The following is a 12,330-nucleotide window of genomic DNA, read 5'->3' as shown; positions in this document are numbered from 1 at the left end:
GTGCGTCGTGCACATGGATTTCATTGATATATTGGTGATGTAGGTTATTTAAGGTAAAATAAAGGTTAAGGGATGTCAGCACTTTGAACGTGGCAAATTACGATACGTTGCTGGAGCAGGTAGAAGAACGAATTGGCAATTTGCATTATTGCTAAAGTAGAGAGGGAGAGAAGCAGAAGACCTAATGCGTGGCGTTGGTGCTACCGCGAACTAACGTGTCGTGCTGTCAAGTAAGATATCAATCTAAAAACACGGAAACGGGAGAGTCACAGGCTGTTAGCAGAGAGCACGAGAACACTACGTAAAATAGCTTAAAATTGCTTTCGAGTGTCGTAATGACAGAGCATGCTTCTTCTTCAACACTCTTTTCATATACGGTTATTTCTGCTTGATTACGTTACGTCCTCTACGACAATCTACGACCATCACTTCTCTGCTAACAACTTACTTACAACCATACAATCCGTGGTCCTGAAGGATATCAAAATGGTGGCTGTATAATACAGGTGCCGTGTACGCGAGATTAGTTCAGTTTATTTGCAGGAAAAACGTGTTTAAGCCCGTAGCATATCGCAAAATGGGCGATCCAAAGTCTCAACACGGTACTCAAGAGATGAAGGGCTGGCTTTTTAAGTGGACTAACTACTTGAAAGGTTATCAGCGAAGATGGTTCGTGCTGTCAAACGGTCTTCTGTCATACTACAGGTATATTTCTACGTGTCATTATTTAATATTATATCACTTTTTTTCTATCGCTACCGAAAATTTTAGTCACTTCTGTATTTAATTATTCACTCATTGACTGCCAAGAACTTTTAGCATTTCTACTTGTACAAACTTCTAAATAATTTGACTATTTATACATACATATATATATATATAATCAGTTATATTTCTTATCCACTTCTGGATGTCAACATAACAGTGTGCAATATGGAGCTGTTTATCTCCACAACTATTTCATTTTTACTTTAATATGCAGTTTTAAAATTTCAATTATGTCTTTTCTTTTTCTCAGGTTTTATTTATTTCACAAATGATAAAGAATAGGTTACAAACTAAGTTTTATAATTAAAATAAAAAAGTTTAGTATATGCTCAACTAAAACAGTCTGTCTTTTCACTTATATTCATTGCCACGTTTCTCACTTGTAAAAATTTAAAAATTCAACCTGTTCTATTTTTAGCATAATCAATGTTTTAGACGATTCAAAATTTGGAATATATTTGCATTTATTTTATTTATTCTAAAGAATTCTTTAAGAAAGTAATTGCGGTGGATGTGTAGAATAAAACAGCTCTCTATGCTATGATTATGTATAAATGTTAATAATTAGTATTATAATCAAGATTAAACATGTGACTATATTATTTGAATAATTTTTGATAATAGTAACACTTGTAATATATAATTTTGAGCCTTAACAATGCCATAGTTTCAATAGCAAATAATTAAAGCTAGCGATTGTTTCTAACATACATAATTTTTTGATGGTAGAATGTAGGACTATACAAAATGTAGGTTTTAAGAATCAGCCCATTATTTTTCAATATAATTTGTTATAGTAGTTTTGCAAGATATTAGTAGGAGTGCATTAATTTTTAATATAAGTTCTTACTATAAATTCTCGACATTTACGTTAATGCGTTGATTTTTTATATTAATATTTCAATTATACTGATGTGTGGTACATCGAGCATGCGCAAATGAGAAGAAACACTAGGATATTGCCGTACACGAGCCAAATCACGTGCCATGCAGATTTTATGCGTATTTTCGGCAACTGTGTTCAAGCACAGTTTTTAATATTCTTTGAAAAAAGAAAGAAACTTTTTTGATCGTCCCTCGATAAGTAGAGTATAACGGGCTGTTAATAATTTTATTGGTTAAAAATTTCTGAAATAATGCTGTGACGCATTAAAAACTGTATTGCATAAGATTTGTCTGATTTTCCTTTTGCTAGCTTTTCGATTATTAATCACGCCATTGCTTCGTTGCAGTTCGCAGATGAAGCACGATTTGAAGACATTTCTTTTAAGGCTCTTGAATATACTTATCTATACAAAAACCTTTATGATTTTGCTCTCGAAAAGTTTATAATATTGAAATGTTCAGCGATTAAGGGGCTATCTACGAGAAATAAAAAAAAATACGAATAAATATTGAAGTTCTCGTTCGTACAAAGTTTGATCAACGTTGAATTGAGTTGTTCTCGAAGGGTATATCTAGTTTGAGAGTCTGCACACCGTCTCTTTGGATATTTTGTTACACTTCCGCTTTTGACACAGTTGCGTGATTTTAGTTTGCAATGCCTTTTCATGTCATTAACGGAATGTACTGTACTGTCATTTAATTTTCACATGGTCTTCTTGTAGCGCAGGGTTAAAGGCTGATTCGCACATAATACGTGCACGCGATACTTTATGAGATTGCACATTCGTGATTAAAGCACATTTTACTTTTTTCCGTTTTGTATTTTTCTCTAATTCCATTTTATTACGCCGCGGCCACTAATGACGTAAAATCGCGAGTTTTGAATTTTTGAAAGGTCTGCTCTGCATACAAACATTGTTTTTATAATACTAGCATATAGGCTGAAAACACTGGAGAAGAAATTTTGACGAGCGATCATTGGCTTGAGCAAAATCACTCGCTCTCTCACATTCTCTCAATATACACAATGTGAATAGGGCATATTTGTTTTATGGATTGTTTAGGGCTGAACCAACAGGGGGGCCAAAGATATCAACGCGACGCAAGCGGAGGGCTGGCAGAGCCTCCGAGTAAGTAAATAATTCGAATCGCCGACAAAACAATCCCGCCCCTCCTTCCAGAGAACTGTAATCTGACAATTTCTTACATGCATACATTCATACTTATAAATAGACACTATAATAACAATCAGAAGACGTTAGAAAAAATTTCACGTTTTATTTCACACAAGTTCTTTTTTAACCTTTTAATGAATGTCATTTTCGCTATTTTTCTAAATGTTTCTCGCAATTGATTAACTATTCTCTCTTTCTCTCTACTATCTCTCTTCTCCTTTTTCTCTCTGCCTTCCTTCCTTCCTTATGTCTACATAGAATTGCATCCTTTGTTACAAACCAATGAAGAAGAAAGGTAATAAAAACACCCATCCTCACCTATGTTGGCTATATGGAAAGGCGTGAGTGTGAAGGTTTTCTTTCACCTGAAGTTGTTTTGCTTTTTAGTTAACGCCACGTTTTCATACTGATATCATGCAAGACTCATAAATGTATCACTTTGTAACTCTCTCGTCCTTACGCCTAATCACTACCGGAGTCAAAGTTTATTACGAACGACTCGTGATTTGCTTTTTGAGTAATAACGAGCTGCTATATTTTTACGTTCATTGTTCGGACTGTAATAATAATTTACGAAGGCTACATTTAATCAATTATACGACTATCTGTCTCCTTAACTATCTAATATATATATATACATATCTGTCCAGTATCTTTATTGTCTTTCTTTATCATATTAATTGTGTAACAGTACCTTTGATTATGTCTCTGCCCCTCCAACCTGTTGCAAAACGAACCTGCATTAGTAAGCCAATTAACGTTAATTAATATTATCACGTTGTTGTAATATCGATTGGTCATGTAAATCCGTATGAGTATGCGAGTAACTGAGAGTATCTGCAACTGCAACGAGATTATCGCTATTTTTAGTTTGGTTTTAAAAAATAAAAAGGACATAAAACGCGTGACACTTAATTTGCTATTGCGATTACCAAAACCGTAAATATAATCTATGCCTAAACGAAATATATTTTCAAGGATAGAATTTTCACTGGAAAGAAAACTATAGGCCATGTGTTATAGCAATAACAATAATAATAACAGAAATTGAAATTAACGTTATACATTCATGAAAGAATTTATCGTACGTCTCTAAATAAGTTTAACGAAGGTACGAGGCTCTACAGACAGCTTTAAATTGCTACAACTGCTGCAATGAATACAGCCACAGAACGGCTAACGATCATTTAACAATTTTGAAGTGTTCTTAAAATAGTGTTGTGTGTAATCGCAAGAGTAAATTCTTGTCTGTAAAATTTCTTGTCGAATTAATAAAAATCGCCCACGTGTTGACTTTTGCATAAATCTATTTAGCGCCTGCATAGCTAACGGCACGGATCGTTGGAATAAGATCCGGGTAACCTTTAATATACTGGTAAATTATAAGATCGGTGTGATTTGGTACGTTTCGCTTTTAATTATGTTCCATTGCAGAAAATTAGTTGAGTCATATATATATATGGCGACCTGTAATTTCCTGTCGGGTTCACGGGAGTATACACGGTTAGGGGTTGGTAGTCTAAAAGGTGGTAATGGGTTAGCTTTCTAAAAGCAAACATGGCTGGGGTGTCACAGATTAACGCAGACTGGTCGATTTTGGTTATGCAACGTTGCGGACTCTGAGTGGAGGAACGTTGGAAGTAACGATCATCGAATATCTCTCGAGAGAGCAAAATGTAAAAAAAAGAAAGAAAAATGAGCCTGATCGCAGATGTCGAAGGACAAATATTGATGAATTTTATTGTTTCGTTCGATTGTTGATCTCACGTCTGTCTTTCTCTGTGTCATTCGACCCTTTGCTACTGGGAATTACGTTCGTGGAACTGTCGCGTCTCTTTCTTTGTTTAGAAATCCTTCCGAGATGTCTCACACATGCCGAGGGACGATATCCATGCACGGGGCCTTAATTCACACCGTGGATGCTTGCACTTTTGTGGTGAGCAATGGCGGTACTCAAACTTTTCACATCAAAGCAGCAACGGAGGTGGAACGTCAACAATGGGTTACGGCTCTCGAATTGGCCAAAGCTAAGGCTATTCAAGTCATAGAATCTGGTTTGTATATGTTTTTTTCTTTCCCTGCCGCACAGCCTCTGTGTATACGTTGCGTTAATAAAAACATCTGGCTAACTAGTCGAGTGTTTTCGATTCTTGGAGATGTTATGAAGAACAAACTTTTTTCCAGAAGAAGAGGAGGAGGAATACCAAGACAACGAGAATCAAAACGGCGAACAGCTGTCCAATATCAAGGAGCTGGCAGAACGTTTGGAAAACCTGCAAGCGTGCCACGATTTGATTTGGAAAAACGGTACTCTGTTGCAACGAGCACTCAGCGAATTAGAGGCCTCGGAGCCTCCGTGCCCGGAACTGGCAGCTAAGATGAAAACCGTAAGCGAAAAGGCTGCCCTCTTCCGCATCGCGGCTAACGCAATGATCAGTGTAAGTTTATTAGTGTCAAACGATTGGATCTCTGCATCTTTTATCAACTCCTATAGTCTATACTTATGGATGGCACGTGTAGCTAGGAAACGCTTGAAAACGCAGTTTGTAATTATATAGTATATATAGTCACGTGTGATGCTAGAACGAAAATCATAAGTACGATTGATTGGAGCAGTAGGAATTGGCGGACTTAATAGCCTTTTTGTCTATGGTTACGGGAACGCTTTGGCGATCGTAAGTAAGAATTGACTGGTTCTACGGCTTCCGTATTATAATACTGAATCAATTAGTCGATTGATCACTGAAAACAACGGGTATCGTACAAACCATGCTCTTGTCTTGATAAAAAAAATGTAAATCACGGTTTGCCATATGCATTGCCAAGATTCAGTCATTGGAAGTTCCTCTGTGAAATAATTGTCTGGATGGAAAGTAGAATCAATTGTGATTTCAGACGAGCATTGATTACTTGAAACTAGCCCAACAACAGGAACCCAAGTGGAAAAAAATGCTCCAACATGAACGCGATCAGAAGGAGCGAATAGAGAAAATGGTTGAGCAATTGGCTAGACAGCATTCACATCTGGAAGAGGCAGCGCAGCATGCACTCCCCTCGGTTCAACCTGGAATAGGACACAGATCTTCTCGTAAAATCACTTTTATTATAATTATGCTTATAATTTTGTGTTTGGTTCAGCCTGGAATAGTACAAAAACCTTTCCGTAAAATCGTCTTTCTCATTGTATCTATCATTTTGTATTACTTGTATGATTTTGTAACTAACGCACTGACTAGAAATAGACCACAGATTTGATCAAATTTATCTGCATGAGCTATAGCGTGGAAAAAGGTGTATTGTATAAAAGGTGTACAGAGAAAAACACTTGAAATTATTACGAAACTTTTTGTCAGAACTTATAACCACTTGCACGCATTAATCGTCCATCATCGCTTATCTAATCTAAATAATAGTTGATAATATGCCGGCTCATCGTGTGGCTACTAAATCATTTAACTAATAATTCTCTAATAACGATCTCCTTCATTATGGTTCATGGAAAATCTCGCTCCTGTATACACATTATATGTTTCTATATCATTGATTTGTTGAGTTTGCCTTACGCAATAAATTAACCAACAATCATTTGTCCAATAGTCAAATTCTGATCTGGGTCAGATTTTATGTCCTGAAATTTTGGATGGTGAACAGAAAAATGGCATGGAGTGATAATCAACGTTAAAACTAAATTCAAAGTGGATGGATTAAGAAAAATATACTATTTGAATATTGGCGCGTTTCGTGATTTCCTAGTTTGAAGCCAGGTGGCAGTTGTGGAATTGCCATTTTCGTTAAGGCCACCATATGTACAATCCATGCATTTACACACAGCTGATACAGCTGCTGCATACGATGATAACGAGTATGTGTGGGTTTAGGCATGACGTATGTGTGTATAAATGATTTTACATTAGATATTACTGTGTCAGTGCTTATGTACGTACATGTGGCTGAGCTTTCAATTCACTCGTGTTCGAATCTTGATCAAGCATAGACGGCCTTGTAAATTGGTCTTTGCACGCAACCTCTCAGCACACTATATAGTTTCCTGCAAGTTTTGCCAAAATCTCCGTAAGACGATTAATCTATTTTCTATTTATTTTATTTTTTTTTTATCGTCAAGGAAAATTTTTAGTGCGGTGGTGGAGGAAGAAGAATCGTGAAAAATAATCAAACAAAAAGTAAAAAAGAGGAACCGCGAGTGCGCGAAGACTGAAAGATAAAGTGTTTCACACAAAAATCGAACGCAATACCTCCGAAACGGAGTAGAAACTTGGGAGTAACGTCTAAATATACGTTAGTGCTGATTTCCTTTTAACCTCTCGTGACGCGATATTGCATGACAATTACACGGGCATATAAATCCAATATGAGCTACGGGCCACGAGCAGCAGCTCTTATAATCCGGAAATTGTCTGCTTTTGGCAGTGTCTGTGTCGAGTCAGTCGAGTGGTTCTAAACATTTTTGAGGGGGGCTCAAATGACCAGTATCGCAAGTGGTGATCATGGCACTGTGTGCGTAATCTGTAAAAACGAATAGTGTTGAGATTAACGTTATACAAAGAAGCAAACGGAAATACATCTTCTGTAATGGTTGCATGTGCAGCCGCACATGTTGGGCAGTAAAATATATAGATTATTAAAAACTTTTTGATTTTTCATTAGTGCTTTTTAAACAACCCTTTAATGCATGGCAATCAATTTTCCTTTCTAGTATTGTTAGACAAATTTCCCTCTTTATCATATTACCAAGTAACAGTTTTGTTCTATGCTCCCTGACTTTATCTAAATTTTATCACAATGCCTCTTCCCTTGATAAAAATTTGATAACAAGAGTTTCTGGTTACTTTAAATGGTAGAGAGTTAAGCTGTCTAATTGTTCCTTCTGTGTGTATTGATTTCTCTTTCGGCTCAAATAATGGGATAATTGGCTATAGTATAATGCTCTTAATGTTTCTAGCACACAGTGTGCATGCCCCTCTTATTGATTGAAATTGGCACTGTTGATTCACTATCTTTTAGTGTTATTTCAAATTAATGCAAGCTCTTTGTTTCATTATGTAATTATAGTAGTAGGTATTAATTTGAGGTTTTCTTTTAATTATAGACACCACTGTGACTACTTCTCCTTCGGAGGACGAAGAGGACAACGCCGAGTTTTATGATGCACAAGAGTCGGATACATTCACATTAAGTATTCCAGGTGCTACGAATAATTCTATTTCTTGTCAAAGAGACAGAACTGATTCTCAGGGTAGTGATGATGGCTCAAGCTCAGAAGGAGATCAAACGCCATTACCAAGTACAGACCATGGTAGAACAGAATCATTCTTGATTGTTAATGACTCGACCTCGGGACAGACCACATCACTTGGGGCAAATTCTGAAGAACTGGACAACGTTAGTATGGTTGTAACTCCTCTTTTTTTTTTGTTTTTTTTTTATACATTTTTCATTTACTGAAAATGAAGAATCAATAACATTCATTGTTTCTTTTCCCCTTTAAGCAGGCAGCTTGGCAGGCTAATAATGGCAGAAGTAACTCCGGGTTAGCTTCCACTGGTACCGGTACACCAGGTTCTGGGAGGAAGCGTAGAACTAGAGTACCTGAAAAACCCAATTATCCTCTTAATTTATGGAGTATCATGAAAAATTGTATTGGAAAAGATTTGTCAAAAATTCCTATGCCTGTTAACTTTTCTGAACCCCTTAGCATGCTTCAAAGATTAACTGAAGATTATGAATATGCGGATATTCTTGACAGGTAAATTAAGATTTAAACATGTTAATTTTCATATCTGAAAATTTGTCATTCTATCAAATTTTCATTTTTTGTTTTGTATAATAGAGCGGCAGATTGTACAGATAGTTGTGAACAAATGGCCTATGTGGCAGCCTTCACAATCTCAAGTTATTCCACAACGTCATCTAGAACAGGAAAACCATTCAACCCGCTTTTAGGTGAAACTTACGAATGTGACCGTATGGATGATTTAGGATGGCGTTCAATTTCCGAACAAGTGTCGCATCATCCACCAATGGTGGCACAATTCTGTGAAGGGAAAATGTGGCGTTGCTGGCAGGAATTTACAATGGCTTCCAAATTTCGTGGGAAATACCTTCAAGTATAATGAATATTTAGTTTTAATAAAATTTGAATGCATTACACTTTTGCTGAATATATTGTTTTTATTTTTACAGGTAATACCTTTAGGTACAGCACACCTCGAATTTAATAACCGTCAAAATCATTATACTTGGCGAAAAGTAACAACGACAGTACATAACATAATTGTTGGAAAATTGTGGGTCGATCAAAGCGGCGACATGGATATTGTGAACCACAAGGAGGGTGTAAAGTGCCATTTAAAATATATACCGTATTCCTATTTTTCGAGGGACAGTCAGCGCAAAGTAAAAGGAGTGGTAATGAATTCTAACAAAGAAGTAAAATGGGTCGTACAGGGTACATGGGATGCAAAAATTGAAATAGCACCAGTAATTAGTTCGTCCGGAACACCGGATAATCCTGTTTATAAAACCGGACCTTATGTATTAGCCTGGAAACGAAATATGCCACCGTAAGTTGATTTAGTCTTGGAAGTAATAGATCTCTCAATAATTCTTCAATAATCATTCTTATAAACTCACTGGGAAATTTCAGAGAAGACTGCGAAAAATTCTATAACTTTACTGAATTAGCCTGTCAACTTAATGAGCCCGAGGAAGGTGTAGCTCCCACTGATTCTCGATTAAGGCCTGATCAGAGATTAATGGAAAATAGATTGTGGGACGCGGCAAATGCTGAAAAGCTCAGACTCGAGGAGAAACAAAGGGCTTCGAGAAGAGCTCGTGATTTTGAAAAAGACAAAGCAGCTGAGCAAGGTAAGAGATTATTTATACTCAGTAATATTAAAAAAGGCATATATATATATATATATATATATTTTTTTTTTCTGATATAGGTTTACCATTTCCGAGTTATGAGCCATATTGGTTCAAGAAAGCCCAAGACCCATTCACGGACAGTGTTTGCTATCAGTATGGCGGTGAATACTGGGAATGTAAAAGTAAAGGCGATTGGTCTCGGTGTCCGGACATATTTTAGTCCATTATATTATTATACGCAAAATCTTATTGCAATTGCCGGCGGTGAAAACCGTTTTGAATTGTTCAAAAGCGAAGCATCCTGGCATTATAGGGGTTACGCCTGCGAAAAAGTAGTGCTTGCTTTTGAATTCGTTGAACTGACGTTAGCATCTTGGTATGGAATATAGTACTGTATTATTCTTCCAATGGAACGGATAAAAGTTTACACTTCGGTATGCACGGCGTACACTTTTGTACCCGTACGTTATTTCCTACTCACTCTTCTGTATCCGTATAACCCTTTTTGCCTCCCTCTTTGTACTTTGCCATTTTAATTATATTTTCCAAATGAACAGTACAAAGTTATATTAACTACATAATCTAGTATATTTGCAAAAGGATTTTTAGTTAGTCTTTCCTGAAAGTACAGTTGCTTTATTGAAACAGTATTCCGTTAAAGGACCATCCAAGTAAATAAAGAAAATTATTTATCAAAATCCGTGTACAGATTGATATATCAATTTAGTAATGTGCGATAGATTGCCAAACCCCGAAAGCTTTTTGTTTTAGGAAAGTCTTGGCCGTGAGAAAATTTTATTAATGCGAGTGTAAAGCCAATTATATTATTATTAATATTTTACTGCTAGGGAAAAACAAACTCAGTGTATATTAATCGAATTTTTGCAATTTGAGGTAATGAATATAAAATAAAAAAATCAGTTTGTTAAAATTGTTTTAATAAAATTATACTTGCTTCATTATTGTACAAATTGCTAAATATTTATACAATGAAGCATTATTATGGACAAAAAAGTTTAGTATATTTTAAATACAATAATTAATACGATAATGTGATATATAGAAAGGTAAATAGTAGGAGACAAGTTTTAACTAATAATGTTACATGGGTGAGAAGGAAATATGATTGCGTTACGTTCTTTTCAATATATATTTTTACGTAACAGTTGTTATTTTGTGGTTGATATTTGTTTTATAATTGACAACAACGCAACAGCATTTTGAAATATATATATATATATATGTATGTAGGTATATATATTTCAGAAAATGTCTTGACCTTTATTCGCACCTTTAGCAAGATGGAATGGAAATCGATGACTACTTTATGACAATCTGTGTCCTGTCAAATGCTTTTTTCTGACGATGCAGGCAAGAAACAAGAAATTAAAGTACTTCCGAGTATTCGTCCAAGAATTATTGTAAAGTAGTGCTCAAAGTCATAAGGAAGGTGACGATTACGCTTCCAAGTCTCCATAACAAAATAATCGCAGCCCAAAATTTGTAAATACCCCTCCCGAGAAGCACACAAGATTGGCCAACACGACTTTTTCAATGATTTCACACGCGCTACGCAACTTGAATAAATTGCGCAAAGCGGAATGTGAGAAGATAGGCCGTTTAAAATTGGCCGACCGAAGAGACTACCAAACTCTTAATATATCGTAAAATAGATGAAGAAATTTTTTCCAAATCACATTATCAACACATTAAACATAAAATTAGCGTGCAAATACATATCCATCCACACAATGCTTATTATGATTTAAGGGTCGAATTTGTGTGAGCAGATATGTGATTGTATGTTTGTACATAAAACGATTGATTAAAAGACCCGTTGTATATCCACTTAATATGCGGGTGCACTGGCTGTTACGCTTGTATTGTTAAACATCGACGATTTTGCCAAGTTGTAAAAAAAAAAATGCGCCTAAGCAATACCAAGAGCGAAACAGTCCAGATTTGTAATAGATATTTACAGTTATTGTTACATTAAGTCTTTGGCTGTACTATAATTTTAATAGTTGATCATAATCGAAAAGATGATATATTGTCTGTATACATATAAATATAAATTACTATTAAATAAAATAATTTAAAAGGACAAAAACGAACAGGATTGAAGGAGATTGAATATGTAATATAATGCATTAGCAATTCGCATGGGCATGAAAGATATGCCACGTTTTTACAGGTCTATAATCTCGTACAAATCAGGCACGAAATTAATTTCTATTCACGTTTTATCAGTTTCTAAAATAACCAAATAAATGCGTGTAATGTTGATGCGTTTATTTAATTAATATATTTGTTTTTGGCAGACACCCGAGTGCGAACACAACTTGTTCTCTCCTTATACTTTAGTTTGCATGTGGCTCAACTTGAATTAATTTCTACTTATCGTTGTAATAGTGAAAATACGATTGGGAAAATGGAAGGAGCGGAATGGAAGCTGGAAGGAAGAAAGAAGGAAGGAGAATTCTTTTTGATGGATGAACGCAGAGAGAGTAGAACGTTAGGAATTCGGGGTGAGGTGTGCGCGTCGGTTTGGGCGATGACGTCACGCGGAGTAATACACCGTACGCATGGCGAGTGGAATGTCTGCGGAGGCTGC

The 12,330-nt window shown here is 35.8% G+C and overlaps 1 protein-coding gene across 7 annotated transcripts; it reads left to right on the top strand.

Moving 5' to 3' along the window:
* The first annotated feature begins 250 nt into the window (after nucleotides 1–250).
* Osbp (oxysterol binding protein) lies at nucleotides 251–11,826 on the top strand. 7 transcript variants are annotated; one of them, XM_066737883.1, is made up of 11 exons: nucleotides 251–705; nucleotides 2,718–2,783; nucleotides 4,677–4,882; nucleotides 5,016–5,266; nucleotides 5,724–5,916; nucleotides 7,936–8,237; nucleotides 8,336–8,592; nucleotides 8,677–8,953; nucleotides 9,030–9,409; nucleotides 9,493–9,713; nucleotides 9,794–11,826. In XM_066737883.1, the coding sequence occupies exons 1-11, from the start codon at nucleotides 578–580 to the stop codon at nucleotides 9,934–9,936; spliced, it is 2,424 nt and encodes an 807-aa protein (XP_066593980.1). In that variant the 5' UTR covers nucleotides 251–577; the 3' UTR covers nucleotides 9,937–11,826. The 7 variants fall into 7 exon arrangements, with proteins under 7 accessions (XP_066593980.1, XP_066593981.1, XP_066593979.1 ...); XM_066737884.1 differs by having other exon boundaries at nucleotides 5,013–5,266; nucleotides 7,936–8,228; XM_066737882.1 differs by having other exon boundaries at nucleotides 5,013–5,266; nucleotides 8,339–8,592.
* The last annotated feature ends 504 nt before the right edge of the window (nucleotides 11,827–12,330 follow it).

The sequence above is a fragment of the Prorops nasuta genome, unplaced genomic scaffold (genome assembly GCF_024137725.1).
Source record: "Prorops nasuta isolate Cenicafe-Biocafe unplaced genomic scaffold, Cenicafe_Pnas_1.2 PNAS00018, whole genome shotgun sequence".
Lineage (NCBI taxonomy): Eukaryota > Metazoa > Arthropoda > Insecta > Hymenoptera > Bethylidae > Prorops > Prorops nasuta.
Note: the sequence above shows the minus strand (reverse complement) of the source record. Positions and strands in the feature narration are given on the sequence as shown.